The sequence below is a fragment of the Acanthochromis polyacanthus genome, chromosome 1 (genome assembly GCF_021347895.1).
Source record: "Acanthochromis polyacanthus isolate Apoly-LR-REF ecotype Palm Island chromosome 1, KAUST_Apoly_ChrSc, whole genome shotgun sequence".
Lineage (NCBI taxonomy): Eukaryota > Metazoa > Chordata > Actinopteri > Pomacentridae > Acanthochromis > Acanthochromis polyacanthus.
This window is the reverse complement of record NC_067113.1, coordinates 11,021,280-11,042,614: the sequence shown is the minus strand read 5'-3', so window position 1 is coordinate 11,042,614 and position 21,335 is coordinate 11,021,280. Positions and strand designations below refer to the sequence as shown.

The following is a 21,335-nucleotide window of genomic DNA, read 5'->3' as shown; positions in this document are numbered from 1 at the left end:
GACAGAAACAGAGTAGCAGGTTTGTGTGTTTCTCTATGTTTACAGCTATTTTAATCTGGATTAAACTGTCATAATGTGAAAGCACATTTAACTTTATGTCTGTGGTGAAAGCACGAGCGTCTTCAACCATGACGTCTTGCTACCGGTGCTCCTTTCTCCACCCTCCACTGTGACCTTTACTAACTGACTCCAGCGCTGGCTTCTACTCATCTACCAGACCCTATCAGAGAAGGCACTTCAGAACCTCTCCAACCTCCTGCACCTCTCTCAGAACAACTACCACCTGAGCTCCAGTGATTTCAGAACATTCTCAGTCTCCAAGGTTTTCACAGTCTTTGGCCAGAATTCCTTTCGCTCTGCTGCAGCAATTGATTGGATTTCCCTCCAAAAATCTCTGGAACTGTCATCTCTTCCATCACTTTACATCTTTAATCAGAAGCTGCAGCAGATCCCAGCTGACTGCTGACATGCTGTTTTCACTGAACTGCTAGCATTGATTTAGGCTGTTTTTAATCTCTGTTTAAACACTTGTATGCCCTTTTTTGTGTATTTATTATTTGTCATCTTTCTTCCTGCTGGGGCCTCATACCAGGCCACCAATGGAAATGAGAAAAGGTTCTCAACTGATCTTACCTGGTAAAATAAAGAATTTAAAAAAAAAAGACATTCATGATTATCAGCATTATTACAGTATTTTTTTCCAGTGTTTACTGCGTATGTGTTTGGTATGTCTAATATCCATGTTTGTATTTGGAAACTGTATTATAATTAACAAGATTTATAGGAGCTGCATAGTGACCAGTGGTTACGGTGTCACCTTGAAGTTCCCGGTTCGTGTCCCAGCCTGACATGGAGTTTGTGTGTTCTCACTGTTCTCTCCTTTCAAGGTGTTAAATGTGTTGGTACCTTCTTATCTGAGCTTTTAGCTGTCCATGCTCCAGGTGTAGCTTTGGCATCGGCCAATCAGATGGTCCCTAAAGTTCCCAGATCCAGAATCAGAAACAGAAATCATCTCACCCAGTCTGTGGAACCTCTTACCTGTTAGAATTAGAACCACTCCGTCTCCTGATACCGTCAAGCCCTACTGAAGACACATACGTTCTCTCTGGATTTAAATTAAAGTTGAGCGCTGACACCTTCATATATGCTGTTTATCTTGCTCTGTATGTTTCCTCACAGGTCATGTTTTGAGCCTGTAAAGCTCTTTGGTCAACCTTGGTTGTTTTTAAATGTTCTGTATAAATAAAGTTGACTTAACTGATCCACCATAGATGGGTTAATCACCAGGCTCTGTACAATCAAGAGGAGCATCCAGTGTTTGAACACGTTGAAATAAAGTTTAAGTGAGGACACTCGTGCGTTCTGCAGCGACTTTGTTACCAAAGCACAGAAAGTCATGTTCATCTAGAGGATCCCAGAGAAAAACAGAAAACCCGTCTAAGAAAAATGATTTTGTTTTTATTTTTACCTCCACACCACTTACTTGGAAAGGCAGAAGTGACATGTACAGGCACAAACATCTAGAAAAACAACTGGTTTCAGATATATTCAGATATTGGCTTGATTACTGTCCAGATGTGTAAGACGCTCTAAAAACAGATTATCATTTTAACAATGTGTTTCAGATTTTGTGTCGATTCTAAATTGTGCCATTTCTGTTATAAACAGATATCAGATGGAACAGAAATATTAGATTTTTGGCACGTTGTTGTAAATGTCAACATTATTTTGTATTTGATCTTTTAAAACTGGACATGATGTTTTGGGCCAGAAGGAGGCTCGCACTTAGCAGGTTGGATTTCAGTTAATCAGCCACTAAACCTGTGCTTTCAGATGTACGTATTTCTTATGTGATAAACACCCTGGTGTAAAGGTGGGAAGTGTTAAAGGTTCCTTGTCATGATGCTCTGCATTTTCACACATCAACACTGCTTTAATATCCACTTTATTTGCTCTTTAATTTGTTTACTGTTGCTCACAATCCCAGTAAAAAAAGAAAAAAAATTTACAAAAACAAAACTCAAAACCAAAATAGGAAGAAATAGTCTCATAACATTTCCATAACGTGAATAAAGGATACGGAATACTGGTTTGGATAAATTAGATCTAAAATGTGATGCAAATACTGAAACAGCTGTGAGCCTACTGCTGGCCTGTACAGTAAATAATGGACTGTGCAATAAAGATGCAGGATTACAATCTCAGTGTTTTAATGTCCCTGAAAGCACCATAATAAGGAACAGCTGACAGGTGGGTGAGCAAAAAGCTTCTCATACAAGTAAAGTTGTACAAAATGAACGTATTTCAAACAGAAATGATATGACATCAAAGATAAACTGCTCATTTTCAGACTTTGCGTAACTTTGTAATACACCGTCTTTGTGCAGTCTGAAGTCCTACACTAACCTCTCAGTCTTTCCCAGAAGTCCATTCTCATAGTTTGTTAGGAGACATGCTACAGTATAGAGCTGGTTAATGTTTCCTAACAGCTGCAGAGGGATCTCAGTGTCGAAGAACCTGTGGTCCTTCACTCTGCTAATGAGATGCTCTACGTGCACGCTGGCCAGCGTCTCCCTGACATCACGGCCAGACATCCGGGACCTGGGAGAGAGAAACGCCGGCATGTAGATTTTACACAGAGATAAGTCATCCACTGGAAATCCTTGGTCCACCATGACGCCCATCCCAGGCCTCAGCAGCTTCAGAATCCCAGACTCTCGTATCAGGTGGTCGTCTCTGACGGATCCGGCAAACAGCTGGGAGACAAAGGTGACAGCGCCATGAGGAGCAACTCCAAACAGGCCTTTGAGCGTGCAGGAGGAGTTAGACTGGGTGGAGAGGTCTTCACCGTCCAGCAGAGACGAGGGAGGACGCTGGTATCTCAGCTCCATGCAGCCCAGGATGACCGTAGTGTTGGCATATTCCTCAAACTCTGCTGGTAAATGTTTCCTTATTTTCTCCTCTGGTATCCAGATGTTTACTGATCCCAGGACAGTGTACAAAAAGTTACTCCATTTCGTGATGATCTGACGGACTGCAGACGGCTGGATTCCATATCTGTCAGCGAGGTCGTTCAGTTTGGAACCCAGCGCTAAATAGTTCAGGAGCAAAAGCATCTCATCGATGGGCTGCAGAGAAGAAACCTGTTAAAACAGAATCAGAAAAGTTAAAGAACCGACCCAACCAATAAGTTAAGCTCATTAAATAACCTGATTTAAGAGTAGGAACAAAGCTCTAAGCAAAAAACATTATCTGCCTGTTTTCTGTATTAAATGGACTTACACCTAAGTCCAAAATTGTTCTAACCTTGCCAGCAAGTTGATTTCTCGCGATATTTGTGAGTTCACAAATCTCTCAAGAAACCATCTTGCTCCGCTCCCACATTCACTGTTCGTACAGCACCAAGTTGGTTCGGGCCAATCACCCAGCAGTATTCGTGTGTGGGGCGGGATAATGGGAGGGATATCCGGGTGTGACGACGACACCAAGCACCAGTAGATCAAAACAAACATGGCAACGGAGGACAACGATCATGTAGATGCTGTTATTAAGTCAGTTTTAGCTGAATCTCCTATCGCTTCTTTGAAGGGAGAACAACGAGAGGCGCTTTGCGCATTTCTGGATGGTAAAGATGTTTGTGCTTTTTTACGTACGGGTTTTGGTAAGAGTTTAATCTACAACCTCTGCCACCTCTACAACCTGAGCCTCAGCCTGGAGCGGGTCCCCGTCCTGTGGAAAACCTCCTGTGTGGTCCCAGTCCCTAAAACAGCTCACGCCAAGGAACTGGCCCACTACAGACCTGTCGCCCTCACCTCCCACCTCATGAAGACCATGGAGAGGCTCCTCCTCCACTACCTCCGCTCAGTGGTGAGCTCCGACCTGGACCCGCTGCAGTTTGCCTACAGGCCCAACATGGGGGTAGAAGATGCTGTCATCTACCTGCTGCAGCGAGCGCTCACTCACCTGGAGAGCGCCGGCAGCGCTGTGAGAGTCATGTTCTTTGACTTCTCCAGCGCCTTCAACACCATCAGGCCGGCGCTGCTGCGGGGGAAGCTGGTGGACGCGGGAGTGGATGGACATCTCGCTGCCTGGACCACTGACTACCTCACTGACCGTCCACAGTACGTGCGGCTGCGCGGCTGTGAGTCAGAGGTGGTAGTCTGCAGCACGGGGGCGCCCCAGGGCACCGTCCTCTCGCCCTTCCTCTTCACCATCTACACCTCGGACTTCACCTACAACACGGACAGCTGCCATCTCCAGAAGTTCTCCGATGACTCCGCCATTGTGGGCCGTGTGTCTGAGGGGAACGAGCTGGAGTGTCGGTCGGTCATCATGGACTTTGTGAACTGGTGTGAGCGCAACCATCTGTGCCTCAACACCAGTAAGACGAAGGAGATGGTGGTCGACTTCAGGAGAAGGACACTCCCACATCCACCAGTGAACATCCAGGGGCAGGACATTGAAACAGTGGACAGTTTCAAGTACCTGGCTGTTCACCTCAACAATAAACTGGACTGGTCCCACAACACCGATGCTCTGTACAAGAAGGGCCAGAGTTGCCTCCACCTTCTGAGGAGGCTGAGGTCCTTCGGAGTGTGCAGACCTCTACTAAGGACTTTCTACGACACTGTGGTAGCCTCTGCTTTCCTCTACGCTGTCGTCTGCTGGGCCCCGGGCAGCACAGAGCGGGACATGAAGAGACTGAACAAGCTGATCAAGAGGGCCAGCTCTGTCCTGGGCTGCCCACTGGACTCTGTGATGGATGTGGGTGAGAGGAGGATGTTGACCAAGCTCTCATCCATCATGGACAACAGCTCCCACCCACTGCACCGGACTGTAGTGGAGCTGAGCAGCTCCTTTAGCACGAGACTCAGACACCCTCAGTGCAAGAAGGAGCGCTACCGCAGGTCCTTCATCCCCACTGCCATCAGACTGTATAACACTACTGTGTGGTTGTTATTATGTGCAATATTTATTATCTTGTTCTTGCACTTTCGTGACTTTTGCACTCCTGTTTTTTGTTTTTGTTTCTATGAGCCCTGTAATGTTAAATTTCTCCTTTGTGAGATTAATAAAGTCTATCTTATCTTATCTTACCAATTGGCTCCGCTCGTTGTGAAGATCCAGCAATTGGCTAAAAACAAACCTGTCAGAGGCGGGACATACTGTTGCATTGTCCAATCCGTGCCTCTTTCCTCCGAACGGATTTACATGGAGCGGTCCCAGATTGATATTGTGGAGTACTATTAAGTATTACACAGTTATTAATCTGGCTATTGCCAGGTTAAAATTATTCATATATATAGTCAAATACAACCAGTTTCTTCATTTTTTCACCTCAGATTTGACATAAATAAGACACATGGGTAAGTCTGAACCATGACTGATTATATTTTGTGAAGTAAAACTGTTAAAGGTGTTAAATTAAACTTAAAGTCACCATGTCCAAAGTTATTCATACCCATGATGTTCAAACAAACCGTTCTCTCTGAGGGTATAAAGCGTTTAATATTCTTCATGTTTCTCAGTTTTTATTTTTTTAGCCAGTTTTCTGACAATAAATCTGAGGTGAAATACTGATGTGCAACTGAAAAAATTAAGAAATTTCTTGTATTTGACTGAATAATTTTGGGCTTAAGTGTAATTAATTGCATACAGGTTTATATCATATACCGTAGAATAAAAACGATCTTGCATTAGAAACAACACTATACCTCATATTATTACTGCCTGCACAAACAGAATGAAAGTCGTTTAAATAAGCTGTGTCTCCATGTGGGTCAGTGTGTGAGCAGAAACTCCACTCGCTGCAGACACAGTGACCTTGCAAAGTCCATGTTCTCCTCTCACAAACACACTGCAGCTTTCATATCAAATCAAATCAAACTTTATTTATAAAGCACTTTTCATACAAAAAAGCAGCGCAAAGTGCTGTACAACATTTAAAAACATTAAAGTGAGAACTCGCTGTCCTTCAAGATAAACACGGCATTCTTTTGTTTACAGCTAACAGCAACAAGTTAGCACATGTGAAAGAAGAATTTTCAACCATCTGCTCAAATATAAGTCAAGCAAATCTGATTCATTCCACTGACTAGCAAAGTTTTCTTCACTATCAGAGCCTGACAAGGTCATTAAGGGTGATTATAAATTGTAATTTTAGCGAACTGACTAACATAGCAAACCCACTATAAGCAAACAAAATACTGATGCTAGTCACATTAACTCACATTAGTGCAAGTTTATAAAATTTTGACGATTAGACATATGCACATCAACAACACTGATTCTAAATAACAGACTGCTGAAACAGTAAAAGTTGTTGGTTAAATGCTGCTGCTTTTATCTCTGCAAGGACTGAACCTTTTCTAAGCAGCAGAGTGAAGGTAAAGACGCATGAACACAAAAAGAGCTATAATAAGGAAGAGTCCGCTCATGTTCTGGCTGTATAATAAAACATTTGGATATAACATGATAGCACACTTCACTTCTGGTGTTTCATGACTTCTTTTCACATCCTCGAATGCTTTGCATCAAAATACATCACCGTTCTAAAGTCTGGGATCACCCAGACAATTCCATGTTTTCCATGAAAACTCCCACTTTTATCCATGTGCTAACATAACTGCACAAAGGTTTTCTAATCATCAATGAGCCTTTCAACACCATTAGCTAACACAATGTAGCATTAGAACACAGGAGTGATGGTTGCTGAAAATGTTCCTCTGTACCCCTATGGAGATGTTCCATTAAAAATCAGCTGTTTCCAGCTACAATAGTCATTTACCACATTAACAATGTCTACACTGGATTTAACATTCATTTCATGTTATCTTCATTAAAAAAAATAACTGATTTCGTTTCTGATTTTCTTTTTAAAAAATGGAAAACAACTAATTTTAAGTTCCACGTTCTGTCATCTATCATTCTATTGATTTTTCTGATGTTTTAGCTGTGACACTGTTTCAGGATCACTGTATTAATGTATAATAACAAAGCCTGACTTTTGCTGTCATGAGAACATGTAACATGCAGAAAGATCCCAGGAAGGCCGGCCGGGACACGAACCGGGGATCGTCTCGCTGTGAGGCGACAGAGTTAACCACCAAGACACTGTGCTGCTACACCTGAAAACCTCTTTCTTTAAATTTCAAATATAAACTCAGACTACTTACTGCTGGGACATTTGTGTCTGTGAGGACGTCTCTGTGTGAGTTCTTCATGCTGACCACCAGTGGAACCAAATGCTCTATTGATGTCCAGAAGCCCATGAGGAGGTCATAGGATGCAAACCTAAACAACACAAACTGCATTTATGAACAATTATTTAAAATACAAAAATAATAATAATAACAATAACTGTTGAGGAATTAATTCTAGGCTTCTTCGTGTAACAGGTATAACCACCTTTCATCTTTAATCTTTATTAGAAACTTCATCAAACACTCACGGAATATTTCACTTCCGTGTATGGGTGTACCCGTCCTTCAAAATAAAAGCATGGATCACAACGCGTAATGGTGTTGAAATTTCAAGTTTCTTAACAATAATAATAATGAGTTAAACTTCACATCTTGCCTTGTGAAAAATCGTAGGTCCTCGTCTGAGCCGGCGAACCGCTGCAGGCCGAACCTCTGCCCCCCAGTCAGCCGCCCTATCCGCTCCTTCAGCTCGGTTTCTGAAGCCAGAGCGTAGTTGTGCTCAGTTAGGAAGGCTTCGGGCTCCTCCGCCGGTCCGTCCACCGGTCCGTCCACCGCCACCCCGCCGGGAACAGAGTACTGGTTCCACTCAAACAGCACCGGAACGGCTCCCGGCTTCAGCTGCCGTCCGTCCTCCTGGAAGTCCTCCCCGGTGAAGTGGCGGCTGCACACCCGACTGAAGCGACTAACGTGCAGCTTCTCCCTCTGGATGGACTCGATCCATGTCCTCCTGAGCTCCGGGTCCGGGGGGAACTTGTGGAAACTGAGAGTTGTGTTGTACTTACTGGACGAGTTGCACAGAGGCACGCAGCAATGCTCAAAGGAACCGTAATCAGTCCGCTCGAAAGTGAAGAAGTCGTTCAGGAGCATGGTGGCAGTAAACACTAACCGGAAGTGGTCCCATATGGATGGTCCAACCGGGGGCCAAACCGGGGGCCCCGAGTCCTGTCAGCCAATAGGATCAGAGTAGGATGAGTCATTCACCCTCCTGTTGAGGGTCAAACTGATCCATTTTAAAGTTTAAAAAAAGATTTTTTTTTAAAAAAAACTGTTTATTTTCTTGGAATAAAGTTTCTTCTGCTTGGCTTAATAAGTGCAATCAACATATGAAATGAAAACAGTTCATTTTACATGTTTGCAAACCCACCCTGAACAGACAGGAGTCATGCTAATTTATATTAAATAATATTTCAAAATGTGAATTACATTTTAAAAATCAATGTCATAGTATTTTAAGGTTCAGGGTTACTTTATTTCTACCTGTGGACAGATTTGTTGACCTCTGTTCAATCTGAACTCATGCTGGAGATGAGGTCTGCTTCCAGAAACCAGATTAGAAAACCAGATCAGACTATGGGATTGAAACACTGTGAGGAGTGGGATGGAGCAAAGCGGTTTCTTACTCCTGTTGTGATGGTGAAACTAAATGAGTCGTCCCATCTCCACCTCACACCAGCTGCTTCAGCTTCAAACAAAGAAACAAGAAGCTTTTCTAAATTGAACTGAGAATGGCTGCAGTGTAACTAAATAATAACGTGCAGCTGATAAACTGTTTAAAGGCTCACCTGTCTGAGGTGAACAAAGGTTCATCGTGTCTCCTGCTGTTAGATGCTGATCAATCCTTTCTTCTTCTTGTTGTTGCTGGTGCTTCATGGTAGATGTACGGAGCTTCCTCCCTCTGGAGACTCTTGTGGATCCCTACGTTTTCTGATGCTGTAGGTTTGCAATAAACTCCAAAAAATAGTCCCAAACAACTGGAAACCTATCTCATATTACTCATATTCCATCTTTTTAGTGTCTAGATGCACTGAGGGAGAAAGTAAAACACTACATTACAAGGAGCAGAATTAAATGATGTCTTTATTGCCACATTCTGGAAACTAGAGAAGCAAAGTTCCAAAAACCCGACAAGTAAAAATGAATCTGCTCTATAGTGATGACAGCATGAGACGTGGTGGTTACAGGACAGCACTGACAATAAAGAAATTACTACTGCACAACCCATCAAAACAACCACAGCAAGTTAACTGTAGGTGTAAAACCAGAGGAGTCCTGGTGTCCTGGTCTGAGGGGTCCTGAAGACCTCATGCTGTAGTCTGAGAGAATCTGGGTGTGAGAATAATAAAAGCACATGGTGGTCCATCTCATGCTCACAGCTTCAGTCGTATTCACTTTCTTTGTTGAACTTCTGCCCTGGAAATGGACGTCTGTTCCTCTGAACCTGGAGCTGAAACCAAAACACAGCAGTTCAATGAACGATACATATATTCAGCTTCTACCTTTTGTCATAATGAGCTCTTATCATGTTTAGTAGGACTACTAAAGCAGGCTTTCAGCTTATGTTTAGTTCATGTTTGCATCTTCTAATAGGTTAGCATCTGCTGCATTGTTTTCTGTCGTTCAAATTTTATCTGCTGTGATTAAACATACAGAAAATAAAACCCTTGAAAGCAAGTGAATGTTTTATAAGCAGTAATTCATCTTTAACAGCAAGGTCAAACCACACAGATATCGAGAAAAGTAACGGCAAAATGCAACTTTTAAAGGGACTAAAGCATTTCAAGCGTCGTCGTGTTAATAAAGACTCATAAATCCATAAGACCACACCTGGGTAACACAGGTAACTCTATGTTTACCTTGAGGGTTTTTGTGTGTTGTTTTTTTTTTTTAGGTATCCTGTCCGCATCATTTTGAGCAATGTGTCAGTTTTGCTGTTTATGGGGTGGGGGGCGGGGGGTTGTTGTTTTTTATGCCGTTTGTTTTAGTTTGTTTAAAATGAATAAAAACTTAAATGAAAAAAATAAGTTTACCTGGGCTCCCTCCAGCATATGAGGGTCTTTCTGCAGCGCGTTGTTCAGTCCTTCCTCTGTTGAGAATCCAATCCAGCAAAAGCCTCGGTGGAATCCCGTTTCTTTATCCTGGAGCAACACAGAGTCAGACAAGATGTTAAACTTCTGCTAAAAAATAATAAAACCAGACATCAGGTCAACGCTGTGTGCTGAGATTCTTACTTTTCTACAAAAAATACAACTTGTGGTTGCAGCTTAACAGTTAACATTACAGCATGAGTGACTGAACAGATGGAAATGATGCTTTTAATGTAATTTACCTCCCACATTGTACTGTATACATCTTGTTTCTTTTGCATATATTTTAAATCTTAATAATGTCTTGTTTTGTATGCACATTTGATTTTAGAATTTGTTATTTCTTTTAGCTTGTTTCAACACACCGTCCGGTGGCAGTTATTTCTACTTTCATCTTGCCGCCATTATGATGACAATAAAGCTATTCTGTTCTAAAACTGTGATCAGTGACTAAATGTATCCAACTTCAGGAGAAATATTATTAATCACTGAAAGAAAAAGAAGAGACACAGGTTACACTCTACACATGTTTTAAGGGTTGAAGGGTTTACATCAATAAATACCACATAAACCCTCTCACTTGGATGGAAAAGATGATCTCCACTATTAACTGTGAGCTGTTTCTAAATAAACTATAGAGCTTTTATGTCTCAGGTTGTAATGGTTGGGACTCTGTGGCAGAAGGGAAAAGACAAAAGCAGGCTTGGGATACACACAGAAAACTTATTATCAGGATTAACTCAGTGTTGGTTTTGTTCTTTTAATGGGATTTGTTGACCAAAGTCATCCTTTAATGTACAGACAATAACAATTAGCAACAATAAACCAGGGAGGTGGAATGGAGAGAAAAAAAACAAAAACCTATGATAAGTAGAGTAGAGATAGAAACAATAAACGGGATACAAAAGTTAAGTGAGGCACTCTGTCATCGCGATGCTGTGATAACTTACAAAAGGTAGAAGACATTTTTTCACTGCTCCAAACTGTGCAAAGTACGCCCTCATCTCCTCTGAAAAACAAACAGGGACATGTCATGTTCTCAAGCATTCACTTTGAGTTTCACTAAAGCTTCTGACTCAAATAAATAATACATGTTTCACTATTTCTAACAAATAGAATGCAGGCGTTTAGACAATAAACTGGACTGGTCAGACACTGCAGCACTTTGAAGCAGAGGTCAGAGCAGATTATATCTACTGAGGAGATTGAGGTGTTTTGGGGTGCAGGAGGAACTTCTGAAGGCTTTTTATGACTGTGATGGCATCAGCTGTCTTTTATGGAGTAGTCTGCTGGTTCAGCTGCAGACAAAAGGAAACCTGATCAAGAAGGTCAGTTCTGTCCTGGAGAGCAACCTGGACCCAGTGGAGGTGGTAGGAGTAGCTTTGGCTTTCCTCTCATGGCTATTTTTGGAAAACCTGATGTTATTTTGAACAAATTTTAAGTAATTTTGGACATTTTTTAAAATCATTTTGGGCAAGTTTGAATAATTTAAACATTTTTTGAATATGGGCATTTTCATTTTTTTTAGAAGTTTTTGGTCTTTTTGACAAAATTTCAACAAGTCTGGGGACCTGTCTGTCATTTTACACAAATTGAGATATTAAAATAATTTTGCAATAGTTTTTGACATGTTTTCGTCATTTTAAACAACATCTGAGTCATTCAATCATGGACATTCCCATGTTTCCAGCCTCTACAGACCTTTTCTGCCGGGTTCTGCTCAAGGATTTTTTTCCCTGTTAAAGGGTGTTTTTCTTGCCACTGTCGCCTCGGGCCTTGCTCTGGGGTTCAGGCATATGGGTTCTGTAAAGCGTCTTGAGATTATTGGCACCATATAAATAAAATTGAATTGAATTTTCTCTCTACTCTGCTCATCGTGGTCATTTCTGGAGATCTTCATGTGATTTTTGAACAGGTTTTAGGTCATTTGGGCTAACTTTTCAATAATTGCTGGGCATATTTTTGGAAAATTGAGTTATTTTGGACACTTTTCTTTCCTTTTCAGTCACGTTTTTGTCATTACGGCTACATTTTTAGTCACTTTGAACATGACTATCTCCATGTTCCCTCTCTACTCTGCTCATCAGCTGTAGAAATATGTTTCTCCATGCTGAATGGATCTCCAACAACCTGCTCTTCTTTTCACTGTTTCTGAGCCATGCTGCATCTATTTTATCCATCCAGTAGCTTTGATTTTCTTCTTGTGTTTATTTTGGATAAAAAATTATGGGATTTTGAACAGATTTTCAATCACTTTCCAGGTTGCACATGGTAGGAGAAAGGAGGATATTAGACAAGCTAACATCTCTGCTGGACAGCATCTCCCACCCCATGCAGGACACTCTGAGGACACTGGACATCTCCTTTAGTGACAGACTGACCACTCCAGGAGTGTGAAGGTGTGTTACCACAGGTCCTTCCTTCCTGTTAATATCAGACTCTATAATAGCTCCCAACAGACCACACACACACTCACTTAATGACAGCAAACTATCATGTGCAAATACACTTAAAAATGTGCAATTCATTTGTGTCTATATTATTAAATTTGTGTTGTTAGTATCCTTGTGTGTATTTTTCTTATCTATATTGGACAAATAGTGTATACATCTTGCATCTTCAATTTATAGATGTGTTCTCTCGATTTTTCTTATTGTCACTTCGCTGCAAATTTTCCCTCGTGGGACTAATAAAGGATATTCTATTCTATTCCACTCTAACAGACAGGCCTTTCACTCATTTAGACCACATGTGTGATGCTACACAGTTGAACAGCACCACAAACCCCAACCATGATGGCTGAGTAACACCTCTGTGAAACAGGCTGGACACTAGAGCAACATTACTGACTCTATACTTTTAGGATTTGTAATATATCTGTCATGTCTGCTGTACTTTAAAGACATTTGATCACAGATCTGTTATGTTTCTGTAAAGACATGCTCGTCTCCTCACATGCTCTGCTTGATGCTGACCTCCGTAACGGCTGTAAATACACATGATATGGTCCCTACCTACATTTCATAATGAATATAAAGTATGTCTTGGTAATCTGAAGCTTTAACGGACTTACTGCCGGCTACCGTCCACGGTATTTTAGACACGAATAGCTCGAACACTTTCTTAGACGTCGCCGCCATGTTTCGTCTTTGATGCTTCTCTCTGACCTATGACGTCAGATCACGTGACTAAAGCTGTTCCGTTATGTCACATAAAATACGGGCATAAATAATATGTTCAATTTAACTTTAGGCTCATTGTCGGTAAACTGTAGTGTATCCTTTGAGTTTTTTTCCTCTGTAGTGTTTAAAATTATTCAAATAGCTCGTCTAAAAAAAGCTCCGGAAGTGATTGAAATTTACGTGTCAATTACGTCATGGCCAAGATGGCGGCCTCCATGGTGGAGAGCGGAGAAGATGCGTTCAGAAAAATGTTTAAGTTTTACAAGAGAAGAAACCCTCCTCCTGATTTAAGCGCTGTCATAGACTTCTCCAGAGGGGTACCGAGTGACAAGGTGAGGAAAATACCTGAACAAGCAACACCTGACAGGAACCACGTGACTGAATCAGACTTGGTCGGTTTAAATATCAGTTATTTTATTTTTTTATTATCGTACTTGGTTGGTTTGACTTATGGACTGCATGTTATTATTATTATTTATTATGCAGTCTATGGTTTAACTTCTGGACTGCGCTCTAACAGTGCTCTATTTCTTAAATGTCTCATGATCCAAAGCTGTATTACCTTACAAAAACTACATTGGTTCGCAGTTGAACAGTAAAGTACTTGCTTTCATGTAAAATTGCAAAATAGTCGTTTGTATACAGGTTCTATATATAGAACTTCAATGCAACAGAAGTATTGATATTCACGTTATTTTTTTCCACTAATTTGTATGTCCACCTTTATTTTTGACAACAGACTCAATGTTCCTCGACACAGATTACCAGAGATGTTCTGTCCTTCTGTAGAGATTAGTTATATATTCTAAATATAATTACATTTTCAGCTGCTCTTGGCTGGAGGAATTCTGTTGCTGTATGTTTTCCTTCAAAATATCTCAGGGTTGTTGTAGTGCGTTAAAGTCGGGCTACATATTTAGCCAAGACGTAGATTTCTCTTCTTTAGAAACTCATAGTTTTGAAAGTGTACTTTGTGTCATTGTCCTGCTGAAATTCTCAGTGACTGGCAGTGATCTTGTCGGCCAGTATTTTAGTTAATTCACAGGCGTTTATGGTTCCATTTATAAATGTAATGTTTCATCTGTCAGAAATGATAAAATGACTGACCAGCCTTGGCGGAGTCCTGCTTTCTCTGAGTGCTCTTCTTGTTTTTTTTTGTTGTGTTAGTACTGGCCAGGATTTCATCAAACCTGTTGGACACCATCTGAACTGAATAAATGTATCCCTGATCCTTGAAAAGTTCCCGGACTGCAGCTGCAGCTCTGCTTCCCCAGATTTTTAGTTGTTCACAGATCTTCCTTTCCCATCTTTCTGAATTCTCCCAACCAGATTTTTTATTTTATCTGCCGATTCCTTTCCAAATGGAGCCGTGATGCAGATAGACATCAAAACTGAGAAAGTTCAGGTGTTTAGAGATAAACTTCTTCCAGTAGCCACAAGTTTTCCAAATGTGTCTGTGATCACAGGTGTCCTCACTTATGTTGTACACTGTAAATCTGCTTTTTTCGTTAATGACTTGTTTATTGCCAGCAAGAGACTGACTGCTAGGAAAAGCGGTGCGTTCCAGCCACTCGGTAGAGCTAATGATTGATTTTTGTGTGTCCATTTGACAGATAGCTCCTGTTGATTTAGACTCTGCAGCAGTGAGTGACGTCGATGCTGCCAGGGTTGGATTACGACCTGTCAGAGACTGGAGAGCCTTCAGCCTGCAGGGCTACCCAGGTAAATGTGTGACTGATGGAGAGACTGTGAGAAGGCTGAGACATATTCTCAGTCCAAAATCTGAATTAGTGTTTACTTCAAGAAAGAACCTGACATTGAGAAAAATACAGATGAATGAAAATAAAATAAAATGTGTGTCAGAAAGATGTTGTTCCACCAGGATCCTCAGAAACTCTACTAGATAGATAAACATCGTCCACCACGACCGCCTTTAATTTGTCACAGCGTCTATATTGATTATGGTCTACCACTGTACATAATGAGGCTGCATAAACAACAATGCATTTGAACTTTTTCTCTTTCTGTTTGTGTGACTCGGGACTGTTGTGAATTCATCTTTCAGGGTTCATCTTCATCTCCAATCCGTTTCTGTGGGGCTCCCAGTCCTACTGGGTGAGACAATGTCTGAAGACCTACCCTCAGAAACCGAACATCTGCAATCTGGACATGCACATGTCTCCTTCAGACACCGAGGACATCTGGGGAAAGAGTGTACATGCTCTCAGGTAAGACTTTATTTCTGTTTCCAGAAAACTCCAAAACCTCAGCATCTTTTGCAAAACATGAACAGTTTGATTGTTTAGTGTTCAAAAAAGAGCCACAAGTTCTTATGTAGTAGCTGATTCCATTACTAACCAGTGGATGGTGCTGCAGGAAAAGGGAAGTCCACCAATCAGATTGCCTTAGTATTACGTTAGATTTAGTTTTTATGTCTGAGATTGTTTGAGATACAAAGAAAACCTGAAGAAACCAGAAACAACACCGCACGTTATTTTCTATTGCCGTGTTGCATCCATTGAAGCACAAACAGTCTGTAGGTGTCATAGTTGTTGTAAAAATGCAGTGTTCTATTTAGCTTCTGACCACACACAGTTTATACGTCATGACAGTGTGCTGCTACTGACTGCCTGTCTCTGTAAGTGTGTATGTTTGTATTTGATCCCCTCCAAAGTTCTCCCACTGGAAAGAGAGAACCAAAGACTCTGCTGGAGAGGCTGCGATGGGTCACTCTGGGATATCACTACAACTGGAATACGAAGGTAAGTAACACAGTTTATCAGCATATTTGCATTATCTTTTATCACAAAAATCAAATCATCTCTTCCTTCTCAAATGATTTTATAATTTTGAAGCGATGCAAAGTCCTCTCTGCCCTGAGAGAAAAGAGGGAAATGGACTAGAATTAAAAAAAAAAACACTGAGTTGTACAGTTTATTACAATCTTTAAAGGTCATTCTTATCCTGTGCAGTGCTGCTGTCTGCTGTAAGTTTAGTCTTTGATTCTTAATATGTTGTTTGTGTGTTTGTGAACACTCCAATAATTAAAGCTACTAATAGAAGGGTTTCTGAGTAATTGTTTCATCTTCAAAGATTTGGCCGAACATTTAACTGTTCCTGGACTTCTAGTTGTCTGTGAACAAACTGATAAAAACACCTTAAAAGAGAATTGTGTAAGTTTCATTTCACAGCCTGATAAAACACGCAGAATGTCGTCTCCTTGTGTAGCTGGTGTACCGGCCCGTGTGTTACCTTTCATTGCTCCGTTACAGACTTACTCTGCCAACAGCTACACTCCTTTCCCAGCTGACCTCCACTCGCTGTCCCTCCAAGTAACGGCCGCCTGTGGCTTCCCAAGGTTCAACTCAGAGGCTGGAATTCTAAACTACTACCGATCGGACTCTTCTCTGGGAATCCATGTGGATGAATCCGAGCTGGATCACACTCGACCTCTGCTGTCCTTCAGGTGAGAGGAGAGAACACTCATTAAGCAAAGCCTGGTTTTAGGAAGACATTTTTCTCCATGTTTTGGCGTTTAGAATTAGTTTAAATGTGTCTTCAAGTCAGGCTGTTGTTAAATGGAAAAGAGCGTCCATTGCCTGGTAAACTAGAGAACATTGTAATCCCCTCACTGAGTACTCTGTTGTCTTTTCTGGTAGTTTTGGACAGTCGGCCATCTTCCTCCTGGGAGGCACCTGCAGACAGGATCCCCCCACTGCCATGTACATGCACAGTGGGGACATGATGCTGATGTCAGGACAAAGCCGCCTTCTTTACCATGCTGTCCCACGCATCCTCCCAGCCCCTCAGGGTCACACTACTTTAGCGATGGAAGGCTGTAGCCTGGCTTCGTCCCTACAGGAGGACGCTGTGATGGAGCTGGTGTCTGAGGAGGACTGGGCAGTATGCTCCAGGTACATCCACAACTCCAGGGTGAACGTGACTGTCAGACAGGTGCTGGGGCCTGGACAGAACTTTCCAGAAACACCCTCTCCTCTCCAAAGGACTGATACAGACCAGACAGACAGGCCTCATGACGAAGCAGCAGACCGAGATCATGGAAAGAGGAAAAGAAGCAGCAGTGACTCTGTTGATCCTGTAGAGACATGAAACACCAGCTGGTGTGTGGTGCTGGTGTGGCTCCTACTTGGAGATGTGATGCTGCAGGGGACATTTAGCAGAGTCTTTCTTTGCAGAGATATTCTAGTGTGTAAGGTATGCTAAAAGCATACACCCTAAATGTGTCCAATGTCTTTGAAGAAGGCAGTAAAACCAAACCGTTAACCCTCAGTGTTGAAGCTGATAGAGAATTTTTTGTGGACATCCCAAAATTACCAAAACCTTTATTTTCCTTAAGTCTGACACTTACACCTTAGTTAGGAAAAGTGAGGTAGAGTACCATTCTTCAAAATAACCTCCCAATTATCAATTATGTAAAAATAGAAATAATGCCTCAAAATATTAAACAAAAAGAAAAAAGAGAGGTAGCCTATTCTTCAATGTTCAGTTAGCCCATTCTTCAAAATAATGTGCCTAATGGCAAATGAAAAAAATATAGAAGTAATGCCTCAAGTCAACAGCCCTTTTTTCCTTCTTTTTCCTTTTCTTATTAGCCACAGAGACATAAGTCCCAGCTTTGCAGACTGTACATTCTGCCTCCCATTTGACACGACCCGGACGAAAACAGGGGTACTTTTTTCGCATTTCATCAGTGAGATGACATTTGCATTTCTGGCACCTCTGGTTAATATGTGTTAGAAGCCTTAAAATAAATTCAATTTTTATTGCAGAAGCATCCTCTCACACTGAAAATTGGAGAAAAATGTATTATAGGAGAAGATTAGGTGCTGTTTTGTTGGCAAAAAGGGGTTGTACAAAGTTTTAACGTCAGAGGTGCTAATAATTGTGGCACACATGATTTGATGTAAAAGAGTTATTTCTTAATGTGGGATTTTTTTTTCCCTACTGAATAAATGCACTTGAATTAAAGGTTGGATTTTTCTCGTTTTTTTCATTGTGGTCCTATATTATTTAGAAAAAAACTGAATTTATTAGAAGCTAAAGAACACATTTTAACCAGGGGTGCCAATAATTATGGGTGCTGTATATATCAAGGCCTGCTTCCACCTCCTGGTCTTTTCTGAACTACGAGGGGACAGACCTGTTTCTTCTGAGGCTGGGTCGCCATGCTCGGCTACCACAGGAGAAACTTTGCTCATGGCTGTTCAGAGGTATAATGGAGAAGAGAAAGAATGATAGGGGTGGATTTGTGCTCCAGAATCCTCTCTTTGTGTTTCAAAACACAAACAAAAGAAGCGGTGATTTGTCCAAGCGGCCATTTGTTGGGAGAAGAGCAGCAGCTGGAGGTTGTGGAGGGAAAAAACAGCCCACTGCAGCTGGAAACCCCTCCACTCCTGGGCTGGGACGACTGGATCATGTGTGACTTTCCCCGGCACTCCCCTCAATAAACTTGTTTAAGGATAGTAAGAACCTTTGTGCTGATTTTATTAAAGGGAGCTGAAAGAATCTTTCACTGAACAGCTAACTGTTTGGAATCACTGAACTGGAATCAATCACGTCTTCATGACAACAATCAGCACATCTGGGATTAAACTGTCAGAACACTTCCATGTTTGAAGACATTCAAAAGAAACAAGGAAACAATGAAAACACTTGTATGCTATGTATTATTATGGATCTTCTGTCCTTTATCTGGAAAAAAAAGAGTGACATCAGACCCTGTCAGTTACAGTTTGGCGAAATATTATTAGAAATTAGCACCACGTTCAGTCATCACCAATCAGCCAAACATCATCAAAGGTTTGTCCCTTCACCATTGGCTGCTGTGCAACGCTGTGGAGCAATGCATTTTGGGATTTTTAGCACAAAGTCGAGTGCTGGCATGGACATTACTTTCATTTGAGGATCTAAGGCCTGGCAGCACCACATGAGGTGTGGTTATTAAATATAAGACTAATGCTGGTTGAAGTTACATGAGCTCAATCTGGTTACTGAACAGCCACACGTCCAACAGAGGATAAATGTACTCAGAATCTGAAAATGAAGTAAATAAATACATTTAAATGGAAGACAGCAAATGTGGTGTACTATATGGTACAAAGGGAGTGATTTCAGACACAGCTACAGTTTTTATCACCAAGCTGCCAGTAGAGAGAAGAAATGAGATGAAACAGGGCACATGGGGAACAGCGTGCAATGAAGGTCACTAACTGGACTTAAACCAGGAATGGAATGTTTCACAGTTCAAACATAGTGACTTATGTTTGAGCGTGTGGCAACAGAAGCAACCTTGAATCAACATCTCATAGTTGGTAGGTTGTTATTTCCAGATCACACAGTCCTGACATAGTCACTGAGCAGAGGATGTTAGAAGAAAATAGATTAATACCAAGTTTTGTTAAACTACAGAGATCATCTTCACTGCTCAGCAAGAATTTGGAGGTTGGTAGATGTGACAAATATCACTTATTTCCATCAAATTCATAAAACCACACTTTTTAATTAAAAAAAATGTTATTATTCAACGGATTAGTTTTTTATAATGTCTGCAAAGGAATAACAAAGTCATTGTTTCAATTCAAAGTTAGTTAAGTGCTGCATCATTTCTATTTTTGTCCACTGGTAACAACTTTGACATGAAAATGGTTTAAAACTGTTTCACTGTCGTCTTTATGTAACAAATGAGCTTCACTTCCCGGCTCTCAGTGGTCTCTGTACTTTATGAAGTTACTCTCTCTAGCTGTGCTGAGACCTCTACTGCTAAACTCCCAACTGTGACTATATGTATAGTTCTGTGGAAAAGAAAGCACATCCCATGGAAATGTCCAGATTTGGTTTCAGGTTAGGCACCAATGAAGAGAATCTACTAAAGAAGAGCCGATGGGATCTGACCTGAAGTCTGCTGTTTTCTCTGCTAGTGGAGTGTGTGATGTCATCATGAGCTATGAGCATAGACTGTATATAAAGATGGACGTAGCATCTGGCTCCAAAATTGAAGCCCACCTGGAAGTGTCAAAAATTTGCAATATCACGCCGTCCGCTAGGGTTGGCTCCAAAAAGCTTTTTCTCCATAGACCCCAATTCATTTTTGGAAAAAATAAAATTTGATAGACTGATTTTGTACAGCTCAGGATTTTTTCCCCCGTTAGTTTTCATGGTCAAAATGAGAGATCAGGTGGCCGATCTTAAAATAAATCAATACTGAATTTTAAATAAATCGTTAAAATTGGCAGAGCCAGGGGGCATGGCTATACTTGATTAACAGTCCCATTGACTGGTCCTGCCCCTAGTTGCTCTCCAGACCAGTCTGTTTGATGACGCTTTTTACGTCACTGGCTCCAAAAAATCCAAAATGGCGACCAGGAAGTAGCAAAATCCGGGCTTCATTTTCTCGGCGTTGAAACCATCTGAGGACTTTAGAACAAAGACCATGAATGTCCTCCATTCTGGCAAGGGACTTAAAAAGATCATTAGAATCATTAGAAATACATCATTTTACTGAGACAAAACTGATCTCCAAGCAGTGTAAAGTTCAGTGACTGCTGATTTGTATGGGACTGGTCACTGCAGTAAAGTCTGCCAAAGAGCCAAGAGTCCGATGGCAAAACAGATCCACAAGAACCACAACACTTCATCTCATGATCTGCAGGTGTCACTGTTCTGCTTCCAGAATCACTAAGAGATTTCATAGATTGCATAGCAGGTACGTTGAGAAAAAGCCTTTGCTGTTCATGAAGTGGGGCTGCACATTGACGTAGTGGTTAAAACTTTCACCTTGCAGCAAGGAGATCCTCGGTTCAAATCCGGGGGTGGGCCTGGGATCTTTGTGCATGGAGTTTGCATGTTCTCCCTGTGCATGCGTGGGTTTTCTCCGGGTACTCCGGCTTCCTCCCACAGTCCAAAAATATGCTGAGGTTAATTGGTTACTCTAAATTGTCCGTAGGTGTGAATGTGAGTGTGATTGTGTGTCTGTATATGTAGCCCTGAGACAGACTGGTGACCTGTCCAGGGTGTCCCCTGCCTTTGCCCGAGTCAGCTGGGATAGACTCCAGCACCCCCATGACCCT

The 21,335-nt window shown here is 41.5% G+C and overlaps 3 protein-coding genes across 3 annotated transcripts; 1 reads left to right on the top strand and 2 right to left on the bottom strand.

The window, feature by feature from the left end:
• Positions 1–1,928: 1,928 nt before the first annotated feature.
• On the bottom strand, positions 1,929–8,307 carry LOC110954744 (uncharacterized). The gene is made up of 3 exons (XM_022199421.2): positions 7,579–8,307; positions 7,176–7,293; positions 1,929–3,143 (listed from the first exon to the last, which is right to left on the bottom strand). Exons 1-3 carry the CDS (start codon positions 8,067–8,069, stop codon positions 2,397–2,399), a joined length of 1,356 nt encoding a protein of 451 aa, XP_022055113.2. The 5' UTR covers positions 8,070–8,307; the 3' UTR covers positions 1,929–2,396.
• A 734-nt stretch (positions 8,308–9,041) lies between these two features.
• On the bottom strand, positions 9,042–13,279 carry slirp (SRA stem-loop interacting RNA binding protein). The gene is made up of 4 exons (XM_022199422.2): positions 13,140–13,279; positions 11,017–11,075; positions 10,010–10,117; positions 9,042–9,426 (listed from the first exon to the last, which is right to left on the bottom strand). Exons 1-4 carry the CDS (start codon positions 13,204–13,206, stop codon positions 9,358–9,360), a joined length of 303 nt encoding a protein of 100 aa, XP_022055114.1. The 5' UTR covers positions 13,207–13,279; the 3' UTR covers positions 9,042–9,357.
• A 161-nt stretch (positions 13,280–13,440) lies between these two features.
• Positions 13,441–19,337, top strand: alkbh1 (alkB homolog 1, histone H2A dioxygenase). The gene is made up of 6 exons (XM_022199423.2): positions 13,441–13,580; positions 14,862–14,970; positions 15,314–15,476; positions 15,923–16,010; positions 16,521–16,714; positions 16,908–19,337. Exons 1-6 carry the CDS (start codon positions 13,443–13,445, stop codon positions 17,356–17,358), a joined length of 1,143 nt encoding a protein of 380 aa, XP_022055115.2. The 5' UTR covers positions 13,441–13,442; the 3' UTR covers positions 17,359–19,337.
• The last annotated feature ends 1,998 nt before the right edge of the window (positions 19,338–21,335 follow it).